The 26,539-nt window shown below is 49.5% G+C and overlaps 3 protein-coding genes across 5 annotated transcripts; 1 reads left to right on the top strand and 2 right to left on the bottom strand.

Moving 5' to 3' along the window:
* The first annotated feature begins 770 nt into the window (after positions 1 to 770).
* On the top strand, positions 771 to 6,299 carry LOC107077891 (cytokine receptor common subunit gamma-like). Of its 2 annotated transcripts, none has more exons than XM_069193600.1 (7): positions 771 to 870; positions 1,242 to 1,411; positions 2,628 to 2,718; positions 3,500 to 3,675; positions 4,407 to 4,546; positions 5,151 to 5,313; positions 6,070 to 6,299. In XM_069193600.1, the coding sequence occupies exons 2-7, from the start codon at positions 1,333 to 1,335 to the stop codon at positions 6,159 to 6,161; spliced, it is 741 nt and encodes a 246-aa protein (XP_069049701.1). In that variant the 5' UTR covers positions 771 to 870; positions 1,242 to 1,332; the 3' UTR covers positions 6,162 to 6,299. The 2 variants fall into 2 exon arrangements, with proteins under 2 accessions (XP_069049701.1, XP_069049700.1); XM_069193599.1 differs by having other exon boundaries at positions 6,067 to 6,299.
* An 8-nt stretch (positions 6,300 to 6,307) lies between these two features.
* On the bottom strand, positions 6,308 to 11,585 carry c8hxorf65 (chromosome 8 CXorf65 homolog). Of its 2 annotated transcripts, XM_015351567.2 has the most exons (6): positions 11,478 to 11,585; positions 10,964 to 11,050; positions 8,596 to 8,718; positions 8,194 to 8,262; positions 7,800 to 7,912; positions 6,308 to 6,599 (listed from the first exon to the last, which is right to left on the bottom strand). In XM_015351567.2, exons 1-6 carry the CDS (start codon positions 11,500 to 11,502, stop codon positions 6,498 to 6,500), a joined length of 519 nt encoding a protein of 172 aa, XP_015207053.2. In that variant the 5' UTR covers positions 11,503 to 11,585; the 3' UTR covers positions 6,308 to 6,497. The 2 variants fall into 2 exon arrangements, with proteins under 2 accessions (XP_015207053.2, XP_015207054.2); XM_015351568.2 differs by lacking the exon at positions 8,194 to 8,262.
* A 3,736-nt stretch (positions 11,586 to 15,321) lies between these two features.
* il2rgb (interleukin 2 receptor, gamma b) lies at positions 15,322 to 26,340 on the bottom strand. Its single transcript, XM_015351758.2, has 8 exons — positions 26,092 to 26,340; positions 22,554 to 22,644; positions 21,303 to 21,484; positions 20,495 to 20,634; positions 19,682 to 19,844; positions 18,767 to 18,893; positions 17,808 to 17,892; positions 15,322 to 16,570 (listed from the first exon to the last, which is right to left on the bottom strand). The coding sequence occupies exons 1-8, from the start codon at positions 26,159 to 26,161 to the stop codon at positions 16,346 to 16,348; spliced, it is 1,083 nt and encodes a 360-aa protein (XP_015207244.1). The 5' UTR covers positions 26,162 to 26,340; the 3' UTR covers positions 15,322 to 16,345.
* Between the last annotated feature and the right edge of the window lie 199 nt (positions 26,341 to 26,539).

Below are 26,539 nucleotides of genomic sequence, written 5' to 3'. Positions count from 1 at the left end.
GTAGGACGAATTTAGACAGAAACCGTTGTGTTTATTACTTCAGCGAGATACTGTACAGCAAACCACTGCAAATGTCACGTAGTTATGTATGATGTGACAACTGATTCATCTTCAGTGTGTAAGTGACACCCTTTTCGTGGTTTTGCTTCTGGAATCTGAAACTCTGGTTCCAAGCTGATGCAGTCATTTCTAGAGAAAACTGTGTTCTTTGTGTTTTTCGGGACATTGCGTGCGTGACATCAAACATTGTGCGCATCGTGTTTTAGCAAGGGGAATGAACTTTGTTTTCCAGTCCGGGTCTGGGCCCTCACTGGGACCTTCTAGAGCCGCAGTGCGGCCCGTCCCGACGAAGAGGACCTGCTCTCTCCCGGGAAGTCTTCTTGCTTCACAAGGGAAGGAAGCGCCAGAGAGCTGGAGGGCTATTTGTCCAGTTCAGCAGCAGCACAGACCTGTGAGATCCTGTCCCCATCACCAGTGAAGTGTCCGTCAGGTCCAATACTCCTCTACCGGCCTCTCACTCAGCCCCAGCAGAGCAAAACTGCATTCTGACCAGTTTGAAAACCATTTTGAACAATGGGGTTCAGATTAAATATTAGATAGCACAGTGTGGAACAGTGGTGCAGTAGATAGGACTGTTGCTTCTTGGCTCCTTCTCACTTCTGATCATTGCGTCCTGGTAAGAGGTTATACTTCTGTTCACCAGTAGGTTTCTGAATGGAACTATTTCATGTTCTCACAGCTCCGTCCAATGCTCCAGTCCAGAGTTGAAGAGGGGGGGGCGGAGTCTATCCCAGCAAGCACCGGGCATGAGGCACCCTGAGGATGAGATCGCTAGACGGAACCGTTCTGCCAGGTTTCTTATCTTCCAAGGTAGAGGCACTGTTGACCTTTCCCGTCTCTAATAAGCTGTCAAGGGCAGAGGCCGTTTTCAGCATGGGAGGATGGTGGCGAACCTTCCCAGAATTCCTCTGGGATGGCGGGAGGCAATCAGTTCTTGTCTTGACAACCCCCCCCCCCACCACTACTGCAAAACAGTACTCGGCTGTGCTGCCTGAGTAAAGGTCTGTGGCCACTCGACTTCCTCAAACCGCATGGCAGCCCCTGAGGCGGGGAAGCTGGGATGGACCTGACCACAGCACAGGGGCAGAGCCTGTCACCTTCAGCAAGTTCCCCTTTACAAAGGTTGAAGCTAAATAGGGAACTCGGGGGCTAAATGACTGCACTTTCGTGTGACTTCCCAGATGACCGCTGACGTCAGCAGTTCCAGGGAATGGATGTAAGAGGGCTGGGGGGCCACCGCTGTCACAGTTGCTGGTGGGGCAGGAGGCCGAGATGGAGAGGATCGTGGCTCTCGCGGGCCTGCTGTTCGCAGTGGGGTGCTGGAACCCGGGAGGCGCCGCTGACGAAATCAGTAAGTGGGGTTTGATTGGGGGTGTCTCTGTCTGTGACCTTGAACTTCGGATGGGGGGGGGTTGGGGGAGTCAAAGGCAGAGAGAAGCAGAATGGGATGGGCAACATGCTGCAAAATGATGGACTGTCCAAGGGTCAGTATGGAAGTAGTACCTTTCCTTTCAGTGCTCGTCAAACAGACTGTATATGTAATAAGAATGTGCCCTGAATTATGAGGGCCATCGGCACATGGGGGTGACTGCTAAATATCTTTCTCCTGCGAGATTCTTCAAGCAGAAAAAGAACTAGAAAAAAAAACAGAAAACTAGAAGAGTATTCAGGTGTGCTGCTCTCACTGGCGTGAGAACTGGAGGTGTCTGATTCTGCTCTAAACCGGGCTGTGTTTATGGAGCACTTTTCACCTCGCTGAGTTTGGTGCTCTTTGAACGCAAACGCCTGACAGCAATAAAAGAAACTGCAATAAAACACACGATAACCCAGCTAACAATGAATGCATTCAGAGCAAAAACGATTCAAAACCGAGGTATAAAGGGTTGATTTTGCACTGGAGTATTGGGCGACCCCTGCTGGCCAGGTGTGGTATATCAGTTAAACTGTAAAGTCTTCAGCCCGCTGAAGAAACCTTTCCTCTTTGAATGAAAGGTAAATCATTCAGCAACAGATTAGTGCAGGTGTCTAGTAGTGGGGTCATTCCAACCCAGGTCTAGAGGGAGTGAAAATCCATAATCGCAGGGGGCTACACGGACAAGCGCACATACCAGGCAGGAGATGCAAAGAGCAGCACATGTAGTGCAACAAGGAAGGGGGGCAGCAGAGCCCCCAGTGCAGCTGTATGGAAAGGGCAACTGAAAAGAAGGTGATGCCTCAAGGAGGTTTAAAAGAGGAGGTTCGGTGCAGCTGAAAGAGGAGAGGTGCTGTCATACAGGGTGGCCAGCAGGAGGCGCTGCGTTGCGGTGCGAGTCCTCGTTGTGGGGTTTGATGTGCTCCAGTTCTAGAAGACGCAATGTGCGCCTTTGGGGGTGTCACGTGTGGGGGAATTGTGTGTGTGACGGGGGTGAGCATCTTCCCCACAGAGAGGTTGCGCAGTCAGGATCACAGGGCTGGGCTCTAGAGACCCCCTCTGACAGAGACCCCCAGCAGCAGGGGTACGGGGTTTCCCCTGCTGTCTGTGGGCCGAGAGACCGGCGCGTCCCCGCTGATGTCGAGTTTCCGCGCAGGTGTGGCCTGTCTCATCCCCAACGAGGAGCACATCAGCTGTACCTGGAGCAAGAAGGGAACCCCACGCTTCAACTACACCTTCCACAGCAGGTGCGTGCTCAACATGTGCCCCGTTCGGCTCAGGGCTGCCTTGAAATCAGGTGGCATGAAATTGAAATTGGTATCCAGCAGCCATAACACCCTGTAACTCACAGCGGGTAGCCCACTGACGCTCAGCTGGTGTGAGCCTGGTCAGTCCCTGGATGAGAGACCTCCTAGGAAAACTAAGGTTGCTGCTGGAAGAGGTGTTAGTGGGTCCAGCAGGGGGCGCTCACCCTGTGGTCTGTGTGGTTCCTCATGCTCCAGACAGTGAGAGGGAGCCTTTCTTAAAAAAAAGGTGCCGTCTTTCGGATGAGGAGTAAAACTGAGGTCCTGACTCTCTGTGGTCGAGGGTGTTTCTCAAGAACAGTAGGGCTGTTACCCTGGCATCCTGGCCAAATTTTCCATTGGCCTTTAGCGATCATGACCTGTTAATAATCCCCATCTATGAATTTGCTTCATCACTCCGTTCTCCTCCCCACTAATAGCTGGTGAGTGGGGAGCGTGCTGGAGTATCATCCAGGTGGGGCTGCACATTGGTGGGGGCAGTGGGGGCAGTGGGAGCCCCCATTACCTGGCGTGTCCAGAAAAGTGCTCAATAAGTGTATGGAATTATTTATGAGTATTAAAATACGGGCTGTGTCAGCCAGTTCTATCAACAGTCGCATTCCTATCTTCAGCATGATGAGCCCCATCATTGCCAGGCTTTCTGCAGCAATTCCTGAACACACGCAGTACTGGAGCGCGTCGGCCACGTTTCCCTCCTCCCATGATGCACTCTTCCCGTGACCAGGCTCCGGAGGCTCCAGAACTACACGGAGTGCCCGCTGTACCTGCAGAAGGGGGGCTACAACGTGGGCTGCCAGCTGCCGTACACAAGCAACCTGAAGTTCTACACGCTGTATGCAAGGCTGGCAGCAGGCAACAGCAGCGCCGCCTGGGAGACGGGCATCGAGCTGAATGGGCTAGGTGAGAGACCGGGCGTGGCCGCCCCCCCCCCCGCGCGGGCTCGGGCGCGTGAAGTGAAGACACGCACACCCACAGGTTACCGAGGTGCTGGCCAGTAAAAGGGGCCACACACTCTCTCTGCTCTGGGTGAATTCATTCATCAACACCTGCCAGCGTGTCGGCATGCACAATCAGCCCTCGTCGGGCAGTGTCCAGACAAATTCCTGCTGGGCAGAGGGAGTGAGTTCAGTCGATACCACAGGAGCAATGGAAGAGGTTAGTAAAAAGTTTGCATTCAGAGGAAATGCAGCTAATCAAGCTTGTGTAATCTATCAGACGCATTCAGAGGTTTTACTGTCAGCCGAGGCAGCAGTGTTCCAGCCCTTGACTTTGCAAAGGCTGTTCGTGATTTGTTCTAAGTCACGTACCAAAAACGCATGTCCAGAGACCCCCAGAGGTTTTTTTTTGAGGGGTTTTCTGATCTGTGATCCCCATGGTTTGCTGTTGCTGTACTGTTTACTGCTCTAGTATTCTGCACAGCGCTCCGTGGCGAACTGTGGGGAAGGCAGCTGTAGCCGATAGAAGACTCGTGATCAGTCCCAAGCAGCTGCCCATCCTCTGCGAGCCCTCTATCAGAAAAGAGCAGGGAGGCTCAGAGCGCCTGCGGGCGTGTATGCTGAGTTACCAGCCTGCCCGTGCTGAGGAGGGGAGACACACTGGTTCCCTTGTTCTCTTGTGTCTCTGGCGGCCAGTGGTGCTGAGCCCTCCCCACAACGTGACCCTGAAGGTCAGCAGCAGCTCCGGCCCCTGGCTGTACTGGAACGTCAGCTCTAAGGTCCACTGCGTGGAGAGTCAGGTCAGGTACAGGAACGGCGATGATGCCAAATGGCAGGTGAGCAGACAGGTAATAAGCATGTTGTCACAGTAGCGAGCACAGTTCTCGTGCATAGAAGCCGATGGCCAGGAATGAAACTATGCCGTGTACCTGCACAGGGCACCTTGCCCAACTCTACAACAGACAAGCTCCACTGCAGAACCGAATACACAAGAGCACATGCACAGACAGGGCAGCACAAAGCAGTGAGAGTTCAGGGCAGCAGACTGGACAGAGAGAGCTACAGAACAGAAGACAAGAGCACATGCACAGACAGGGCAGCACAAAGCGAACAGGGTGTGCACAGGGCAGCAGACTGGACAGAGACAACTACAGAACAGAACACAAGAGCACATGCACAGACAGGGCAGCACAAAGCGAACAGGGTGTGCTCAGGGCAGCAGATTGGACAGAGACAGGCCAGGACAGGAGCGTAACACAGGCCAGACACAGAAATGACCACTGAAAGAATAGTGTAAACGCTATACATCCATGTTCCCTTTCAGTCTCCTGTCCACATTTCCCATAATCCTTCCCTAGGTGCTGCTGCACTTTTATTCCCACAATCCCGTGCAGCTCTCGCACAGTCCCTCGTACAGACCTTCTCCCTTTCTTCTATCAGGTCTCCAAAACTATCCGCGCCCCCTTCGAGTACAAGGCCCCCCTGCTCAGCACCGAGCTCCGGGCCGCGTTCCAGGTGAGAGCCAGGATCAGCATGTTCTGTGGGAAATCCAAGCACTGGAGCAAGTGGAGCCCCACTTTGAGCTGGGAGAGCACCCGCCCAGGTAGGACCGTCTCCCTGTAGCCCAACGGGCACGTCTGCGCGTGGGCAGTGGCATGGCGGTCACAGCTCTCGAGTTCTGGGTTCGAGTCCAGCCTGGGCTACTTTCTGTGTGGAGTTTGCATGTCCCCCCCCCCACAAATCTGTGTGCATTTTTACTGGGTGCTCTGGTTTACCCCCACCTTCCCAGAAAATGGTTTAAGTCCAGCAGGGGTCCAGCAGGGGTGATAAACAGCATACCGACTGAGTCTCAGTCACACCACACAGATAAGACACAACACAAATGCATCCACCCATCCAGCCATTTTCTAACCAGTTCATCCAGTGCAGGGTCGAGAGGGAGCCGGGCGCCTATCCCAGCAAGCAATGGGCACGAGGCAGGGTACAGCCTGGACAGGACGCTCACACAAACACTCCCACCCTCAAACCAGGGCCAGTTTTGCCAGAAGCCATTTGATTGACCAGTATGTCTTTGGACTGTGAAAGGAAACCTACAGTATGAGAACATGAGGAGAGCATACGAACTCCCCACAGACAGCACCCCAGGTCCAGAACACAGGCCCCCCGGCGCTGTGAGGCAGCAATGCTTGCCACTGCGCCACTGAGCCGCTCACCACCAAATCCACTTCAGGCTTCACCTCGTGTGTTTCTGATGTTGCTTTTTCTTCGCAGTTGTTGAACTGTGCCTCTGTGCAGTACAGTCCCTGCCATCGGCTGGCGAGCAGAGCGCTAACCTGCACCCCTTCTGTTTCCCCAGCAGCGCCCAGGGCATGTGCGGCCTTCACATCCGCCCTATCCCCCCTGATTCTGATTGGCTGGCTGGCGCCGGTGGGAGGCTTTCTGATTGGCTGAGTGCAGTCCAGGCTCGGGCTGGGGGGACGGCTGACCCGTAATCTATTTCCAACACGTCTGACTTCAACCCCACTGACTGCTCTCGTGCCCTGTTTTCACAGCCTAGTGAAGCAGCAGAAATAAAACATGTGGCAGTCACCAACGGCTCATTCTGTTCCCCAACGGGTCATGTTGTGTTACCAGAGCAGCTTCGGAGAAGCACGTTGGGTGGAAAAAAAAACTGAAAGTGAAGCACGTGATAATGAAACAGCGTCTCGCTGGGGGGACGGGGGGGGGCAGGTGAACACTCGTTTCCTCCCGAGGACAGAAGAGGGGTCCTGGGGGCAGGTCGGCTCCTCACGCCCTCACGCCCCTCTTCCCTCCAGCCCTGCGGGGGGCGTCGTCCTCCGCCGTGTCGCCGGCCAGGTGCCCAGCTCGCACCCCTGCCTTGCCCCTGCCCTGGGTGGGAGACAGAGCGGGGTTACACCCCTGGTGGGGCCGAGACGCGTCGTGGCGACCTGTAATCTCCCGCTGGCTGCGGGTTCGTGATCGCTGGCTTGCCAACCAGCCTCCACAGAGGAACAGGTGAAGGTTTATTACTCCTTCTCCACACGCCTGAAGAAGCTCCACAGCTGAAACGTTGTCTCTCTTTTCCCTTCCTTTCAGCCTGAAACAATAAACCTTCACCTGTTCCTTTGCAGCCTACGCATGCTGACACAGCTCCCTACAATTAGAACTTCACCTCCTGGGAAAGCTCAGGCTGCTGCTGGAAAAGGTGAGTGGACCAGTAGGGGGCGCTCACTCTATGGTCTGTGTGGGTCCTGACGCCCCAGTGTAGTGACGGGGACACTGTACTGTTAAAAAAGGCGGCGTCCTTCGGATGAGACGTAAAACCGAGGTCCTGACTCTCTGTGGTCATTAAAAATCCAGGGAGTTTCTCGAAAAGAATAGGAGTGTTACCCCAGCGTCCTGGCCCAAATTTCCCCCTTGTCTTTACCCATCATGGCCTCCGAATAATCCCCCATCTCTGGACTGGCTTCATCACTCTGTTCTCCTCCCCACTGAGAGCTGGTGTGTGGGGAGTGTACTGGTGCATCATCCAGGTGGGGCTGCACACTGGTGGTGGTGGAGGGGATCCCCATTACCTGTGAAGCGCTTTGAGTGGAGTGTCCAGAAAAGCGCTGTATAAGTGTAAGCGATTATTATTTATTCCTATATGCACCCGTGCTGTGCAAACTGCGGAGACAGAATCGCACAGCCTCATGCTGCCAGAGCTACGCGATTCCTTTTGAGATGTTCGTCGGTGCGCGTTGGGCTGCAAAGGAAGAGGCTGAAGTTCATCCCCCCCACGCTGAAGGCCAGAGAGGAGAAACGCCTGAAGGAGACCCCCCACCCCACGCCACCCCAAACCGCTCGTCGAGTTTCTCGTCTCCATTACTCAGCCCGGGATGCACCTTCCCGTGTCCCGTTATTCTTCTCAAACTGGCATGAGACATAACAACAAACCAGCCTCTTGCGATCATCTTCTCCGCGACCTTTCCTCCTCGCCCCCACACGTTGCCCCGAGACGCAGCGGGGGTGCACGCTGAGGCTCGCCCCCGGGAGGCTTCAGTTCAGTTCAAGGTGTTAGACGGACAGCCGGACCCGCAGCGGTCTTACCGCCGGGGCGGGGGGGGCTCCCTGTGCCGGACTCTCCGGCCTCCGGTCCTCCTGGGAGCGCAGCTGCCGGAGCCGCGCCTTCTCCAGGCTGTCCCTCTGGGTCTGCAGGGCCTCTGAAAGCGCACGGAGAGTCCGGTGAGCAGGTGGGTGTCGCCCGGGGACACGCACGCTAGAGGGCGGTGCGACACCAGTCTCGGCGGAGAGCCGCGTCCGCCTGCGCGTAACACGCGATCTGTCTGATCCACAGACAAGGCATCCCAAGGATCGGCATTTCTGCGTCCCCCTTCATTCTCTCTTTCGGGAGTCATGCTACTACCGGGCGATCCGGGGAAATCGCCTTCCCTTATTTTTTATTTTTGTTAAAGCAGGAATTAGTACCCAACCGGCCAGTTACCCAAGAGGGGCGGCTCGGGGCTGGCGAGCAGGGGGCTGATGGAACCGTACGACCCGTCTCTGCTGTTTCCTGAAGGAAAAGAAAAAGAAAAAAACAAACAAGAAAACGAGTGAAAACGAAGCGCCACGATCATCAGGCACAGAGCCCAACACAAGAAGGACAGACGGACAGGAGCAGAAATTTAGCACAGTGCAAAGCCACAGATATCTGAGGTTCAGACTCCTATTCCGTTAGAATAATTCGGGGGGTATCAGGAGGAACGCAATCCGGGCCTGCACAGACAGGCGCACCCCGACACCCCAACACCCACCCCAATCCGGGCCTGCACAGACAGGCACACCCCGACACCCCAACACCCACCCCAATCCACACCCCGACACCCCAACGCCCCGGCGTGCTTACGGTGCACGGCGCAGACCGCGAGCGTGGCGCGCGGGGCCAGCAGCCGGCTCGCGCTCTCCTGCGGCTGCCGGCACAGGAACAGCAGCTTCAGGCTTCCTCTGTCGTCACACAGGTCGATGAGCGCTGCGGCACACGGACACACAGGCACAGCGCGGTCAGGCGAGGGGCGCGACACCTGCTCAAGACCGAACAGGGGCTCTGCAGGGGAGACAGCTGCTACTCCCGGGAGCCGGGGTCGGAGACTCTGTTGAGGAGCCCTTGCCTGCGTTTGATCACCCGGAGCAGGTTAGGGAACCTCCCTGTGCTTTGTACTTCGTGGGAGGAATTAAGATCAAATCCGTTGAATTTGACTCTGCAGCAAAAGCAACCTGTTCTGTCATCCCCATCTGTGAACTGGCTTCATCACTCTGCTCTCCTCCCCACTGAGAGCTGGTGTCACATCATCCAGGTGGGGCTGCACACTGGTGGTGGTGGTGGAGGAGGAGAGTCCCCATTACTTCTAAAGCACTTTGAGTGGAGTGTCCAGAAAAGCGCTATATGAATGTAAGGGATTATTATTCTCATTATTAGTTAACACTCTGTTCTGTCTTTTTATTTCCCTTCTGGTACACCTGTCTGCTACCTGAATAACTGCTGTTCTACTGAGTACATGAGCAGGATATTTCATTTAATATTTCACAATCATTCAGATGGGGTATGTCCCTCTCCGGCCGAGGTGCTCTTTCTCACAGGTCTGCCTGTGGACATCACAAATCGACTAGACCCAGACGGTGAAAAACGCGCACCTAGCATAAGGGGTTAACTGACAAAGAAAAATGCATCAAAAGAGATGTGTTTTTCAGGGACTCCGCACCCTGTAGAGCACAGGCAGTAGCCCTTACAAAAACATCACTATTTACTAGGTCTTTAATAAACATTGTGCTGGGTTGTGCGAACACTGCTGGACCTGGGTGGGCTGTGAAGTGGCGTCTCTCTCTCTCTCCCAGTGCAGAAGGTGTAAGCAGACACCTGACAGTAACACCACCTTTGCTCTGTAAAATATTTAAAGGGCCCATCAGCAGTCTAGACTCTGTGTGTCTCGGGCTGACAGTGCCTCACTTACACGTCTCAGATCAGTGGCGGAGAGTCACAGTCGCTCAGATCAATAGATTACTAGTGGAGGTGAAGTCTAGGCTAGTCCAGGTCTCTTCTGTTGTGGTAAATCTTGTCCTACACATTCCTGTAGGTACAGTTTGTGCTGGTGAGATCCACACTCCCCTGTCTAGGACTAAAGTGATGTTGTTTTTACAGAACAGCCCTCAACGTCTGATAGCAGATCCAGCTCGCTCTCCTCCTCGGAGGGCCACACTTGTGTCTGGATATCATTCTATTTAAGACAGTAATGCCTTAATTGAGGCCGTGTTAGCATTGCTGGGTTCAATTCCAATCCTGGGGCACTTTCTGTGTGGAGTTTGTATGTTCTCCCTGTTTTCAGGTGGGTTTCCTCTGTTGCTGTGGTCTCCTCCCACAGACCAAGGATGTACTGGTACAGCAGGTTAATAAGCGTCTGGGAAAACTGGCCCAGGTGTGAGTGTGTGTGTGTGATGGAGTGGCGTCCCAGGAACTGCAGGAAGCTCGTGCTCCAGGACCGGAATTGCCCGCCACTGGCCCATTTTATACCACTCTGTGGTGAAAGCAATCACTGGCGCCCCCTACAGCACGCGCTCATCATTGCGATCATTAGTCATGATTGGGCGGCTCTCCCGCCTTACTAGAGAACTGCGTCACTGGTTCAAACGAGTTTACAGATCTTTTACTGGGAAAACACCTTCCTGCTATTTACTAAACTCTTATCTCACTGAACCTCCCAAAAGCCCTGGGTACCAGTCATTTTCAGTTTGATACAGACATCTGTAGAGTGATGTCTGAAGCAGTCCGATCCGAAGGTGTTTTTTGGTTGTGTGATTAAATCTTTTCTGCCTCAGTTTTGCACTTGTTAGCACTGCCGTGTCATGCTTGAAAAAGAGCTTTTTCGGGATGACCTTTACATTTATGCCTGGTCTGAACAGAAGGTGAAGTTTCATAAAGTAGAGCCTACTCTGAAAGGGATTAACATCGCAACAAATGGTACCAGTTCTGATACTCATTTACTGCATTTTTAATGTCTCCACAGAGCACATTTGTATATTAACTACAATATATATATCCAAGACATCTGAATTTCTGAAAAACAACACCGTTTTGCCTGTGCACAAGACATTGCAAACTTTGTAGTACGACAGGATGAGGTTTATTCATACTTTAGTTTTTAAAAACACTTGACTACCGAATAGGCAGGTGTAACAGTTGAGCTGAAGGGGATAATTGGCAATAGGCTTGGCTGTCCTACCTGTCTGAGGTAGTCCCAGCCTGTTCCTCACATACTGCAGCAGCAAGACCAGGGGGCAGTTTGTGTTGGCCAGGAACTGCTCATTGTCTGGACAGAAGAACAGTGCACGTGCACAGAAGCAGGTTAATAGGGGAATGTCTTTGCAGACAAGACAACTAAAGGGAAGCTAATACAGGCAAAAAGAGCACACAGCTCATGCTTCTAGTTGTAGACCATGCAGAGACCACGCAGACACCCAAGCCACAACAGTTTATATCCCCGCGTTCCTCATTTAGACTATGTCGTTTACACATAGACTCCTACTGGGAGCTGGATATTGAAAGATCGGGTTATAGGGCAGAGATGCCCAGTTTTATGAGACTGGAGAGCACTTGAACCAGGGCATGTTCTGGTAATAGGCTATGAAACAATGAGGATAAAAATTCATCATGGAACTGGGCACGTCTAAGAACGAGAGAGAGACAAAAAGTGAGCAAAAGACACAGAGATGGAGTGCAAGATGCTTGTTTCTTACCTCCGTGTTTTATGCAGATGAACATCTCACACAACAGAGCTGGGAACTTGATTCCTCGGAACAGCACAGTCAGTACTAGGTTAGAGGATGTGGCTGCAATGGTGTGGTTTAATGTGTCACAGTGGCTACCTTGTGATGTCACAGTCCCCGTGTGGTACATATTTATGACGTCATAGAGAGATGGGAACGACCCCGCCGCGCAGGCTGAAAATGACACAGCAATGTATTGTCCGGTAATTTGACATCAGCTGTTAAAGCTTGGTGCTTATTCTGGAAAATCTTCACAAATAATGAGCAAAAATTTGCCCCATTATTGTGAATGGGGACTTTATTAAGACTTGCAAATGACACAGAATGTAGTTGTCATGAAATTTGCAGTTTACCTCCTGCACATTGCTTTACATTTCTGATGATTACAGTGTTTCAGACACTTAAGTGCCACCTTGAGACTTCTTCCATTTTACAAGTGAGCTGTGTTGCTTCAGTCCCAGAGATACTTACTCAGAAGTATGGTTGCAATGTGCTTTCTGCACAAGGCTTCAACAACAGTGACAAAACAGCTGTTATACAGTCATGCCTGAAAAAAATGAGCACCATAAAAGGAAGTAGAATACCCCCTATTTTCAGTGTCTTGAGTGGCCGTGTGTTTGGGCCAGTAATGGTGCTCACTCAGAGTGTGTGACGCTGATGTTGCCAGTTCAAAGGTCAGGCATCTGGGTCACGCCCCTCTGCTCCAGCATGGTGCACCCCAGTGAGGGTCGCCCCTCTGCTCCAGCAGGGATGGGGGACCCCAGTGAGGGTCACCCCTGAATCTCTGGCAAGACAAGACTCAAAGACAGCTTTAGCAGTTCCGGGGGGGGGGCTGATCATGAAAAAATGCAGCTTTTCTTTAAGGAAAGACAGCAGCTCCATGCCCAGGCTATACAGTACATACCTGCTGCGTGTCTGCTTAGTGCTTGACTGCCTGATCCACAAGAGCGAAAGCCACCTGCTTTCAGCTCCGTTCAGTGCTTCGGACTCTGCCGCAGCGGCATCACCTTCGTCTGGTTTTCCGCGCCGCGCGGGCCTGCAGGCAGCACTCGCAGGCTAGAGCGTCGGCACACACACTGTCCCGCCACGCTTCCTCTTCCTGTGGGGCTCTGCCTGCAGCTTCCTGCCGCTCGGAGCGCGAGTGAGAAGGGAGTCTGGGTCGGAGCCCTCTGCGCCCACTTCACCCGCAGGTGTCTTTTCTGCTTACTGGCTTGAAATCACCCCGGGTCCAACCACAGTCCACCACATCAGCAAGCAAAAAAAAGAAAACCCCGAGTGTGATCATACACAGATGGAGTGCTGCAGGGAATTTCCTGTCCCTGGGCATCCCGAGACCTCCCAGAGCACCTTGGTTTTCATGGACAGGGATGAAAGGGCAATTTTTCGAGAGAATCGGCCGGCGCTGATGCCTTTTACCCATCAGAGCACATGTTCGACTTCGAATTTAGTTCAAGGCCCTCAGGTCAAATGCACTGCAAAGCATCTTGAAATCACATAGTTGCTTTTTTTTCCCCGAATGGCAGATCATTTCCCGATTTTACATTCCCACGTGGTTTGGAGTGGCCTGTCGTTCATCTGTGTGACCTAATGGCTACAGCTCCAACATCACACCCTCCTGCAGAGCCCTCTGGGGCCTGAACTGGTGGATTAATTACAGTACCTGCTAGCTCACGGGCTCCTGGCAGGTACTGAGGAAGACTGTTGTGCTGAAAGATGAACATGCTCATCTAAGGAGGTGCAGAACTGTCCCCGTGACCAGCTCGCTGTCTTGCCTATGCTTTTCTGACACATTTCCTCAACGTGTTCTGTCTTTTTGGGGCATTGCACTGAGATGGGCAAAACTGTGTTCCTTTCTGGTTATAAAAATACGGTTTGGCACACTATTCTTTTTAAAATTAAGTTCCCCCATTATCAGGTAACTAATTGTGAAGTTCTCTGCTTTCCCAAACACCATTTATCAGTTTCACACAAGTGTCACAGAAATAGGGCTGAATCTTCTTTTTTTTTAAACAGGAACTGCTGAGCGAGACACCACAAGCAAAAACCCAGCCACACCATGTCAGAGCTCCGGCGATCTCCAGAAAAGCTGATGCAGAATGACCTTTACTCTCAAGACATTTTCAGGGTTTCAGCAGAAGCGTATCTGTCCTTTCCATCTCTTATCTTAACATCTCACAGTTCTAGCTAAACTTGCAAACTGATACAATCAGCAGCACATCAGGGACTCGGGAAGTCATAGCCAGACAAGCGTTTAAAAGAAATTGATGTCATACATTCAAATTTAACTTTGCTCTAGAACTAAACACAGGAACAGCAACGAGTGTTGTCATGGTGTAACATATTAAAAAAAAACAGTTACACTGTAAAACGTGTGTTGATAACGTCCTGAATCCGTGTTTAGGAATACATGAATACCACACAATATTTCTCTTCCACTTTGCTTCAAAATTTATTTTTTTTACTAAATTCTTAAGACAAAATCCAACAGTAAACATGGTACGTACAGTCTCAATGGCTTTAAGACACACCATCATTTTCTAATGAAACGTGTGTTATAGAGTAAAATATTGTTCAAAGGCCCTGTAATGTGGACGTGTCATCAGAAGGCCAAAAAGCCCTCAAGCTCTGGGCTTTTTTCCGAATACAAAAAGGAGCACAGTGAAGTTTTGAGATTTCACGTAAATCTTTCAGAAGGCTAATTTAAGAGCTCCTGGAAACAGTTGATATGCGTCTCTTTTTTTTTTACATTCAGCAACATCCACGCGTCGAGTTTCCTTTTTGAAAGGAGGCACTGAGAGCTCTGCGTCGCTGCGCGGAGGAGGAGGGTTCTGGGGTGGCATTTCGGCTCCGTCATCGTACGGTGGCGGCTGACCCCTCGTCCAGCCAGGGGTGTTAGAGGACTCCCGCCCGAAGAGGCTGTGGCCCAGATGTTTGCGCACAGCTGTCTGGAACACTGGTTTTCATTTCAGTGACAGAGCGGAATAACTGAGCCCGTTCACACGTCACGTTCGGGCTAAAGCTAAAATCCGCCCTGAACCGCAAGAGAATTTCTGAGAGACAAATTGTTAGGTTTATCAGACCGGCCGTGTCGTTAAATACACCCGAGAGTTGTTAAAAAGGCAACAAATGGGTACAGGAACGGAGAATATTTGTTGCTGCTTTTAATTCCTCTCATACAAAACAAAAAATAAAATATGAAGCAGCAGTTACAAAGCCCCTTTATATAAGCCTTTGCTATTTGGGGATGCACTTTCTGAAGCTCAGTGCATTATACGGATTTCCCTGCTCTGGCATGAACACCATGTGGTACACACGCACACTCTTTTGTGAATTTAAACATGTTTGTGTCTGATCTGCTTGTGTTCTCTTTCTCCAGGTCTTCCCAGTTTTGAAGCCTTTTAATGGACTGCTTGGAACCTGGCCATCACAGCCCCTCACTGGTAGGTTTATATTATCATTTGCTCAGTAGGTGAGGTGAGTATCTTAATTTTAGATCCGTATCAGTGTGGTGGATTCATTTTAGGGGATGTCTTCTCATGCTTAACAGGAAAAGGATAGAACATTCTAAATCAGTGTCCAAATCATGACTTATGAGAAAAGACTACACTAAATAAAGAAAAGCATCACGAAATTCTAGTAAAAAAAGGTAAACTGCTCAACACACATTCTTTGAAAATGAGTGAGATGAATGGATCGTGTAAAAACCACAGAAATCACCAGAAAACACTATGATATGTTTGTTAATGTCTAGGAGAGAGGCAAGTGGTTATTGGAGACTGCTATTCTTCCTGCGTTTATGACAGACACGCACAACTCCAGTCCTGCAGGTTTTTATTTTCCCTTTGCTGTAAATGATCTAATTAAGCTTCAATTAAGTAACCAGTTTGGCACTTTAAGAAAAGGTATGTTTAAAAAACTGGAAAACTGGATTCTGGCTCTTAAGCTTGTGATTTGAGCACCTGTGACTTAAAAGCTTAAACCAAGGGTGTCCAGTCTAGATGTATATTTAAGTTCTCAGTTCAACTCAGAGTTGAACAACCTGAAGTCCTTCGTTATGGGCTTAACTGGAGCAATTTACCTCTCCCAGGTATTCACGCGGTCCTGCTTTCAAGAGACACACAGTAGAAAAGCAGATTATGTAAAGAAACAGACATTGCCTTCTATTGATCTCCAGCAGAGAAAGGCAAAGAATCAATTAAAGACTTCAGAGGCCTGCCTTCTGATCAGCCTTGCTTTCTTCTAAAAACTCTACAACATAAAGCCAAACATTTCTTTATACATTTAAAAAAAGCTAAAAGAATTTCCACCTTCACCTGGCTGCCAGTCGCCCACCAATTGACCGCCTCTTTGGAAAATGAGTAAGAAACACCGTTGTGAGTTCTGATACTGTAAAATGATACTTCATTTGTCCCTGGGTGGCCTCAGCTCTTAAAATCAAGCCAGTGCAGCTAAACGTTGTGGCAAACATGAGGATAATTGTTTAAAGAGTAATCACATTCAAGCGAAACTTTTCATCCCAGAATATCCCAGAGCGCTCTACATTCTGGACAGAAGAAAAAGACCCTGCCGAGTCACAGTCCTGCTGCCGAGGCCGGGGCTCTGCTGTCTCTGATGGGGCTCCTGTCGGGGTTCCTGGGATCCGACAGGCGAGGGGGCGAGTTGAGAGGCCTTCCAGCCTCCTGCTCTGCGGTGCCGACACGACGGGCGTGACAGTCCTGTCCTGCCGGGAGGAGAGAGGTAGCTGTACTGTGGAAACCGGAATGGCTGGGGAATTCTGTGCCGAGGAGGAGGAGGAGGAGGAAGGGAGGGTCGGGTGGGAAGGGGGGTGTTGCCGGAGGTTATCCAAGGCTGGGGGGCGGCGCGTCGTAGGGGGGCGCGGGCAGGGTGGAGCTGGACGAGGCGCTGGAAGTGGAGAAGCAGTCGGAGTCGTCCATCAGGATGGGCAGGGAGCACTCGGAGCCCCCGTAGCTCCCGCTGGGCAGGCTGTGGTACTCCCGCACCGGGCAGGCCGTCTCCGTGAAGTTGGACCGGAAGATGATGTCCTTGGGAATGTGCAGCCACTCCTGTCAAAGAAGAGCACGGAGAGGTTGGCTCGTCAGAAGGGCCGCTCGTCAACTTCTGATCTCTCGCGGGGCGCCCCTTCAGGCCGGCTGTCTGCAGCAGGGGGTTTAGGGGCTCCTAAAAACCCAGTCCTTAGCGTCCAGACTCCAGAAGGATTTCTACATCTCCTCACATGGAGAAAAATAGGTCCAAAGCCTTTAAGTGGTTCATGCGACACTTCTGCCAGGGGATGAACACAGGGAACAAGGTGCTCTCGGCACTGAATGGAATCACACGGATGGACACCTGAAGGAAGCCCAAGCCTGGCCCCGAGAATGGCCTTCAGGGGTCCCTCAGTCCTGATCCCTGGGGGGTTTTTTAGGCCTCTTTCAAGCAGTAGGACACAAGGGACTGTTAGGTGTTGGTAGCTTAGTCCACTTAAGCCAATAACAAGCCAGTCCAGGTTGTTAAGGGCCCGGCAGGACTGGAAATCCTCCAGGACCGGGATTGGGGACCCCTGTCCTACATCATGGCCAACAGGAGCAGCACCATGACAGCAGGGTTTTGCTCCCACCTGGAGGAACGAGGCCCCGAGAAAGCCGGAGCGCATGCTGTTAAAAACACTCATATAGAGCTGCTGTCTTGTGTTTTTCTATTTAAACATCTAAACGAATTTGTTTCTTTATTCTGCACGTTTTAAACAGTGTGATTCCCCAGCAAGCCTGCCAACGCATTGAAGTGATTCCCGGTGATGTGCATTACCACCACAGGCAGAGCAGTGTGGGTGTGACACTGGGGCACTGCGTGTGACCTGGGCTGCCTTCGATTAACGGAGACATGTAACACTCTGTCTGTGACAGGAGAGAGGTGGCCCTGGTGACTGGGCTTCTAAGCCATGAGAAAGCTAGAGAATATGTTTCTCTTCATCCATTTTGTAACTGTTATATCTAGTACAGGGTTGCAGGGGTGCCGGAGCCTATCCCAGCAAGCACCGGGTGCCGGGCACGGTACACCCTTGGCGGGACACCTGTCCATCTCAGGGCAGACACAGATGCACACTCAATTTTCTCAGAAGCCAATTAACTCCGGACTCGCATCACCCTTTCAGGAGCGCTACAGAGACCCAAAAGGGATTTCCCTGCATTCCGCAAGTTCAGAGCTGCATTCCGCAGTAGGAGCAGGATTGCTTAGCGCTGCGGTCCCTGAGAGAGAGAGAGAGAGAGGGGGGGGGGGCTGTAACCAAGCCCTCCCGTGCCGTACTTCGACATTTCCGTTGTATTCATTCAAGAGGTCCTCCAGGTTCTTCAGCGGGTTGGGGGCGATGGGTACCAAGATGACCCGGAGCCTGAGGAGCACAGAGTGGACAGAGAGGTCAGAGGGGGGTGGCGTCTGCAAGCTAACCACCAGAACACTACCTTCCGTCTGCAGCTCTATTAGTGAGTTGGCGGTGCAGACAGGAGGGACTTCTGCTGACCAACCAAAACCATAATTAGGGCTTCAGCTTTTCGGTGCTCATTCCTAAGCGTGCAAAACACCCTTTTCAAATTCCTAAATCGTGACACTTTTTTCGGCTTGCTAATTAAAAAGACAGGATTTCCAAAACAAGGGGGGTTCCTCTTGCGTTAATGATTGAACTGCTGTTTTTTTTCCTCTGGAATAGGAACACTGCTGCCAGGTGACACAGCTTGTCTGATCCTCAACCTTTGCCTTACATTTCACTAGACTATAATTTAATTCACCCTCTAGGGTGCCTTTGCACGGCTGAATTTGTTTGCCATGTCTTGTACGAAACTCCTGCTGTCAAACATTATTCCAGGAATAAATATCCATGCACTTGTGTGCTGTCTGAAACACACATCTGCAGCTTTTAAAGTTTGAATGGTTTGCAAAAAGTTTCTAAAACACAGTGTTGCAGACTTTTCTCCTCGGCAGGACAGAGGATGCTTAAAAGGCAGTTATTATAGTTTAAAATGAGGTATGCATCTTAAAAATAGACACCAAATATCAGATGCCTTAATGATATTTAAGAGCATTAATGGGGTTAAAAAAGGATGTGCTGATCCTGATTGAATAGATTATAAATGCAAACTGCATATGACAGACAGAAATGTTCTTACTTGTGATGCTTTAGTGAAACAAGAAAAAATCATTCTGTGACTGACCACTTCAAGCAGTGCCCTGGACAGGCCAGGGACTGAAGGGTTTCCCGTGGGGCCTACCTCTCGTTGTGGACGAGCAGAACGGCCAGCGTCACGAGGAGGGCACAACCCAGGATGGGATACAGCACTTTCTGGAGCAAATTTGCGCTGCCGGGGTTCACCAGGCTTTCAGAGTCATCTTCATTTTCTGCGTCAGCCCAGAGGGAGAGAGAGAGAGAGAGAGATAGCAACACAGAAAGGTCAGCACCTCCGTGCCTGGGCAGACTGTGCCCAACTCCTGCCATGACCAAGGTCAGACCAACTGTCTGAACATCTGACCCGCTTTAAGTGAGGGCGTTGGGATAGGAATATCGCGCCCTCCGACTCAATAACATGTCAAAGGGAACGACATATTATTCATCTTGCACATAAAACCTCAGATGGTCATCTAGTTAATGCTAAAGGCTAAACTCTTCATAGTTTAAAAGAACTGAATACAGTATCTCAGAGGCTACTTGAAATCCACCACCTTCATAAAGATCTTCATTATCAAGACCTTTGACCTTAATATAGAACCAGTATTTGTGGGCCCTTTTCACACTCTTTTTAGAACATACTCTCCTACTGTCTGAAAAGAGGTACCAGATCCTATGTATAAAGATAAGATAGAGTATTTATCTCATTTCATTTCATTCAACAATGAAAAGATTGTTTGGACGCAGGGATCTTTTTACTGTTGTTGTAGACACTTTACCAGCTAATTCTCTGTTTTAAATCTTATGATACTGGATTGTAGTTCTGACTGAGTGATGTTGTTAAATGTTGTTTTGTGTAATGCTGTTGTATTATCCTCATGGGTGTTATGAGCTCTTGATGTGCAGGACGAATTCCCTGAGGGGCAATAAAGGTTAAGAAATTTAAATTCAACAGGGCTGCAGAGAGGAGGACAGGAAGGTGGAGGCTGGGAAGAGGTGGGAGATCCCGGAGAAGCAGTACCTGTCCTGTTGCTGCCCCAGGACAGAGGGATGCTCCACTCGCTCCAGTAGTCCGACGAGCCGCAGTGATGCGCAATCCGGGAGCGCACCTGGAACGTGTACAGCTTTTTCTCATCGGGGAAGGCCATGTTGTAGGGGCTTGCGCCGCTGATTGGCTTGGAGATCTGGGGGGAGAGAGAGAGAGACTTAAATCTCCTCGATTTTAAAATGCAGGATTATGCATGTGCACAATGAAAAGGCTCAGTCGTTTTTTGCACCATAAACTTAAAAGCCTGAGTCCTGGGAACTTATGGGCAAAATCTGTCACAGACAGGAGTTTTCTCATCCAGCGATGGTGGAAATAAACTCAGAACGCAAACAAATGATCAAAATGGTCCAGATAAAAAACTAGATCTAGAAGAAACTGCAATTCTCTGATGCACTTTAGGCAATTAGTCCAATATAGCATCACTAGACCTCTGTCAATACATTATCCACCCAATTTTAATTGGGTGGATAATGTATTGCAGCCAGATTATACAAAGGATGGCCGTGTGAAATTCCACCCCGTGCTTCCACAGTCTGGCCTCTGTGAAGTGATTTCTCACTCTTCCGCCTGATCTGATCGGTGCGCTGGGGGCTGCTGGCCCAGAATGGCCACCACGCGTCACCCAGGTGGGATCTGCTCTTCAGGGATGGATAAAGGCTATTTACAAGGCTCTCTGGGAGGGGAAGTGCTATCTAAGGGAAAATGATCATTACAGCTATCATTACTGCTGCTGCTTCTTTTGCGGTGGCTAATTATTTATGACGACAGTATGGGCAATATCCCTACCTGCCAGTCGGTGTCCTTGTTGTTCCTGTATCGGACCTCACTCTCCACGCAGCCAGGCTTACTGGTGAAGTTCCAGTACAGCCAGAGCCCAGAGGTGTTGCTGAACTCCAGCGTCAGGTTGTCAGGGGGGTTCAGCAGCACTGGCGTTCGGAGACACAAGACAACAGACGCCATCAGGTAGGCCTCCGCAGCCAGGCTGCACACAGGCTGCACACGGGCTGCACACGGGCTGCACACGGGCTGCCCAGCTCTCTGCAGCACGTACCTGGAACAGAGTCTGCACCACCCATCAGTGTACCTGAACTGCATGTGAGTGTTTCACTGCACAGCGCTGATGCAGGGTGCCTATGTTTGAATATAATTAGAAAAAAACAGGTTTTCCTGAACCTGCAGAAGCCTCAGAACACACAGAAACATCAATGTCATTCATGCCCCAGATTTTCAGCGCAAACACATTAATACCATTTAAAATACATGGGGACTTCTTTTCCCCTAATTTTCTCACCACACATTTGTCCTTTGCTCTTGCTCAGCATTTTAACTGTAGTCAAGTACACCTGCTAATGTAAAACACTGTTGTTGTAGTAAGTTGTTTTGGCTGATGCTTTTATTCAGAGGTGCATACAGAGGCTACAGATATTACAAAGACGTTGGAACCAGTTAATCCAGCTGGTGGTGCTTGTTGCTCCCTGGGTCAGGGACCTGTAACCTTGTGGCCAGAAGCCCAGTGCCCTGCCCACTGCTCCGCTCTGCCACCCCTTATCTGCACTGTGGCCCCTGTGTGACAGCCATGGCGTCAGCCTCCTACCTAGCCCTTGCAGGTTGATCGTCACTTCCAGGACCATGCTCTTGTTTTCTGCCAACAGCCTTGTGTACAGGGGGTTGAACTTCATATCTGATTTGTAGGGCAGCATGCAGCCAACATTGTAGCCCTCCTCCTGCAGGTACAGTGGGCACTCCGTGTAGTCCGGGCTGTGCTTGCTCTTGAACCTGACAGAGGACAAAAGCCTGTCACTCATGGGCAACGCACATAGACACACAGTCACACACGCACAGACTCGATCACACATGGACAGACACAAAGACACACATAGACACACACGCACAGACTCGATCACACATGGACAGACACAAAGACACACATAGACACACACGCACAGACTCGATCACACATGGACAGACACAAAGACACACACGCACAGACTCGATCACACATGGACAGACACAAAGACACACATAGACACACATGCACAGACACAAAGACACACAGACACATACTCATGTACACACAGAGACACAATCACACACTGACAGGCACACAATCACATGCATGCATGCATGCACATAGACATGCACGCACTGACACAAAGACACACATAGACACATACTTGTGCACACAGAGACACAATCACACTGACAAAATACACAATTACACATGCACACACACAGCCACACAATCACACATATGAACACACACAGAAATAATCACACACAGAGACACACACATAAACACAATCATACATGGACAGACGCGTATGCACACATGCACAAGCGCACAGATGCACAATCACCCACGCACAGACACACAGAGACACATGCACAGACTCAAACACAGAGACGCACAATCATACACACACAGACACACAACCACACTCACAAGCACAGTGAGGACCGAGCCCAGAGTTAGACAGCCCCGTTGTTGAAAGGGTTTTCACCGTGACAACCTGAGTGCAGGTGAAGATACACCTCAAGTACAATAAGCCTGAATGCCAGATGACCAAGCTGGGCTGGGTGACCTCTCATACATAATCTAGTTCTCACCTACTAAATATTCAGAACCGGCAAAAATCACCATCTTGAAGCACTGACACAACACTGTACGGTTTCAATGTGAGGGCAGCAGACCTCCGCTTACAGATCCTTAACTCTGAAACCAAGGTGCCAGCTACATCCTTTCCCCTGTGACTGCATGCTTCTCACCGCGGTCTGGCTGCATTACAGTAAGTGGAAAACACCGTGCAGCAGTTCTCACTTGGAGGCTTTCAAGGAGAGGACTCACTTGCTGTGGAAGGTGTAGTTGAGGGCAGGCCGGCCTTGTTTGGTCCACTGACACTGGATGCGCTCCTCGTTGGGGATCAGGCAGCTCAGCTCTGCGCAGAAACACACAGACTCTGGTCAGAATCCGCACGTTCGGTGCCACAGGCGTCTCAGGGCCTGGGGGGCTCAATCGGCACCTAATCGTAGGTCTTTAAAAGCCTTTGCTGCAGGAAATTTCCCCCACATCAAAGAGCTTGCTGGAACAGGCGCCCCCCACAACCCTCATTTGGTTGAAACAGTTAAGAGACTGGATTGGTGGAAGAAGCAGGGTTTAAGAGCACAGCCATCTGAATAAAGAAGTGTCCAGTTCCCCATTATAAATGCTCTTTCGCACAGTTTCTGCTTGTGCCCTTTGGTTCACATCTCACTGTTCATGTTTTGCCATTGAGGACTAATTCGTATCCAGGTTCCCTCATCGTCTTCTCTGATCAAGACATAAAAGGTTCAGGTCCTCCAGCCGGTGAGTGGAGAAAATTCCTTAGGCCCTAGGATGCATCTGGTTGGTTTTTTTCTGTACTGACTCTGTTACGGCTGCTACTCGCCACAAGCACCTAATCAACGCTAAGCGCCACCGCACGAGGTAACTAATTATCCCCATCTTTCTACCATCAAATTCCTTCCCATTTAAACCCTCACTTCGCATCACTCTGGCCCGGTATTGGTCTCTCTCTCTGGAGTTCATACCTCGCCTTCGCTAAAACCTTTCTGAAAGGAAACCACGGCTTCTAACCTGACCTCGTCCTTGGACCATGACTTCAGTCTCACGGATCGGATTGTTATGGCCTGAAGAAATCTCTCATCTTCCTAGTTCTCCCCCTACTCTGCACAGGGTCCAATTTATATTAAGACCGGCCAGGCCTAACTCCCCAGCAGCAATATCATTTTTTGTATGATTTTCTTAATGGGACCCAATCAGTGCTTTGCAAAATTTGAACACAACAGCCCTTTATTTGAATTCTACCTTTTTGACTATGTAGCCTAATATTTTGTTTGCCTTTTTTTGTCGCTTCTCTATATTGTCTGAAACGTAAGCAAAAGAGTTTCAGAAACACTCAAGTCTTTTTCATAAGCAGAATCTTCTTGGTATGTGTTTCACATTTTGTATTTATGGTTTAGGTTTTTACTACATGCATGAAAAACCCTGCACTTGTCTTGTGAATGTCATTTACCAAGTGTTTGCCAAGCCTTGAATCATATCTAAATCTTTCTGAATTTCATTTGCTAATTATACAGAACTAGCTAATCCTCCTAATTTGGTATGATCTGCAAACCCAACTAGTTTACTAATTACATCAGAATCTAGATCATGGAAACTATAAAAACTAGGAAGAGCACTGGTCCTAGTATAGATCCCTGTGGTACTCCACTAGTGACATCACCCCAGACCCCTTATCTGTACTCTGTTTCCAGATAATTCTCAAATTCACAATCCAAATGCACACATTTGCCTGAATGTATAGTAATTTGAGATTTCATGTTTATGGGGAACTTTATCATGAGCTCTGTGTGTGTCCATTACCACCGATGCTTGTTCAAGAAACTCTAACCAGTTGGTCAGGCAAGACCTACAGTATCTTTTCTAAATCCATGATGACTATTTCCTAAGACATTATTTCCATAAAGGTGATCCTCTTGTTTAGTCCTGTTAATTGTTTCCATAACAATTCGTATCTTCCAGACTCTGGAAGAAGCTGTTAAAGTCGATACCCTGAGTTTTGTCATGAAATGGCTGGATGAGGTGCTTTGATCAATTGTCTACATGACCACAGTAAACCAGAGGGACCAAATGGCCTCTCTCATTCGTAACTTCTCTTGTGTCCTTGTATTACAGAGCAGAGATGTGCGCAAGGCGAGTGGGAGTTTCTTTGCAAAGGAAACCGTACTCATCAGATAATACTGACGATAAACTCAGTTGAAACGGTCAACGCCTTCAGGCTGGAATAAAAAAAAAGTCATTTCGAACTGGTTTCAGACTTTCCTGGCTCTGCTCCCTGCTTTAAGGTTTCTTAACCAGGCTGTTTTGTTCTGAGGTTTCTGGCTCAGAGCTAGCTGGAGTCCGCACAGACCTGACGAGAATTGTTGGGGGATGAATTCGCCAAATGGGACACATTTTCAAACCTCTTTAAGAGAAAGTTTAAAGACAAAGCAATTAATGCTCTTCTACCCAGGATTAGCAGATTTCAGAAAAGAGCTGTTTCATTTCTAAAATGCCTGTGACACATCCTGTCTCTGTACGGTACTGCTGCAGAGAAAAGGAGACCCTTGTTAGACACTGAGTTTTGCTTTCCTGTGAATTTCATAGAAAAATCCTGATAAAACTACCGTCAGTGATAGCAGCTTTTGGTTTTGGTTGCACTTGTTGCAGATGTGATTTGAAAAAAATGACATCACAACTAGCCTGGTGCGGAAACCCCCTTTATTTGGCTCATTTGTGAGTCCACAAAAGTTCAGACAGACTGAAGCCCTGGCCTAAGAAACGCTTAAAAATAAAAGACAACAAAAGACACATCTTTAAAACTACACCTCCCCACAGGGGAGGAAGTTCTGCAGGGACATGGAACAGTTCACCCCAGATGTTACATTTTCCCTAGAAAATGTGTTTATGTAGAACATTTGATACAGTGTCGAGCGAAAGATAGCGCGTCACTCGGGAGAGTTCGGAATAAAACAGACCTGCAAGAGCAGGTTGCTGTGAGGATTCGAGAGCCACGGAACAAACAGGGAGAGATGCACAAAGGGATGTGAGACTCGGTGCCCTTTCACTCACCATGAGGAATTCAAAACTCTGTGAGAGGAACTGTGTTCCAGTGAAACTCGGCTTTTTGTTCTGCATGAATAAGGCGCAACTTCTCCCCTTTGAAAGGGTGCACGTCTGGGAATTCACTCAGAAAAATGTCTTTTGTGCACTTTTGGAAATCAAATCCTTATTGAATATTAACAATGTGATTTTCCATAAAGTGCTCTGGTTTGGAAAATGGCTTTCTTTATATTATTCTTTGAAGCTTTTAAAGTCTTTAGATTGTGGTCCTGGGTTGTCAAGCCAAGTCAATTAACAATCAGTCTTCCTTAAACAGAAAAACATACCTATGTACACATATGTGACACAAGCAAATAAATTAGATGACAAGGAGCATGAAGCTTTAAAAAAAACAAACAAGCAACTAACGACTCTCATAAACTGCACCACTACTGTTTTTTTTTCTCAAACAGCAAGAGGTTTGAGTGATTTCCTGTCAGAATGCTCATGATGTAAGAGGTACCAGTATTTCCATAAAGAAAATCTAAAGTAATTTAAAACAGGAACTTGAAACCCGTTCTTGTTACTGAACCAGCTACGTTCACATCCATCACACGTAAAAAAAAAGAAAAAAGACAAGAGGTCAGACAATAAACTCGAAAACAGAAATTGAACAAATCGGTTTTGCTGGGTTTTGAGAGGTCGAGTGGCGCAGGTGAAATTGTTTTTCTGGGGACAGGTTGGAAGGTAAGAGCGTACTCACCCACTGCGCTGATGTCCTGGAATCGGTGAAAAAATGTGAGGGAAAGGAGGAGAGCGATTGCCGTGATCATCCTGAGAGAATCCCACTGTGACCCAGCGCTCCCGGACAGAGCTCGGTCTGAATCGGCGAGGGCTGGCACTGTGACTCTCTCCTCTCTCGCTCAGCCTCGTGGCGCTGTGTTCAGACAGCTCTGCAGTTTCCTGTTCAGGCTGGGGCACCTGACTAGCAATGGTATCGTCGGCTCCGGAAATAACCTATTTTTACATACCTACTAAGTTTTAAATACAAATCTGAAAAAAGAGAGAGAAGCTTTTGAAAAAAGGGACAGACAAAAAATGATGAAGAACTAGACTTGGAACTAGAGGACCAGATAAAATCTAGTCCGTGGGAAGGGTCCATCTGGAAGCTTATAAATACTTTAAAGTGTCACAAGTATGTTGGAGGAAAA

This window comes from Lepisosteus oculatus, chromosome 8 (assembly GCF_040954835.1).
Source record: "Lepisosteus oculatus isolate fLepOcu1 chromosome 8, fLepOcu1.hap2, whole genome shotgun sequence".
In the NCBI taxonomy this organism is placed as follows: domain Eukaryota; kingdom Metazoa; phylum Chordata; class Actinopteri; order Semionotiformes; family Lepisosteidae; genus Lepisosteus; species Lepisosteus oculatus.
The sequence above is the reverse complement of the archived record's forward strand: the minus strand, read 5'-3'. Positions and strand labels throughout refer to the sequence as shown.

Bases quoted from the DNA above. Each gene is read 5' to 3' on its own strand.
- LOC107077891 (XM_069193599.1), top strand. From the start codon at position 1,333: ATGGAGAGGATCGTGGCTCTCGCGGGCCTGCTGTTCGCAGTGGGGTGC. The intron at 3,676-4,406 runs GTGAGAGACCGG...TCTGGCGGCCAG, and splicing joins CATCGAGCTGAATGGGCTAG to TGGTGCTGAGCCCTCCCCAC. The intron at 5,314-6,066 runs GTAGGACCGTCT...CTGTTTCCCCAG, and splicing joins CTGGGAGAGCACCCGCCCAG to CAGCGCCCAGGGCATGTGCG.
- c8hxorf65 (XM_015351567.2), bottom strand. From the start codon at position 11,502: ATGTTCATCTGCATAAAACACGGAG. The intron at 11,051-11,477 runs GTAAGAAACAAG...TCTTCTGTCCAG, and splicing joins CATCTGCATAAAACACGGAG to ACAATGAGCAGTTCCTGGCC. The intron at 8,263-8,595 runs GTAAGCACGCCG...CTTTTCCTTCAG, and splicing joins CGCGGTCTGCGCCGTGCACC to GAAACAGCAGAGACGGGTCG.
- il2rgb (XM_015351758.2), bottom strand. From the start codon at position 26,161: ATGATCACGGCAATCGCTCTCCTCCTTTCCCTCACATTTTTTCACCGA. The intron at 18,894-19,681 runs GTACTGCTTCTC...GGGCTGACGCAG, and splicing joins CTGGGGCAGCAACAGGACAG to AAAATGAAGATGACTCTGAA. The intron at 16,571-17,807 runs GTACGGCACGGG...CTTCTTTGACAG, and splicing joins AATACAACGGAAATGTCGAA to GAGTGGCTGCACATTCCCAA.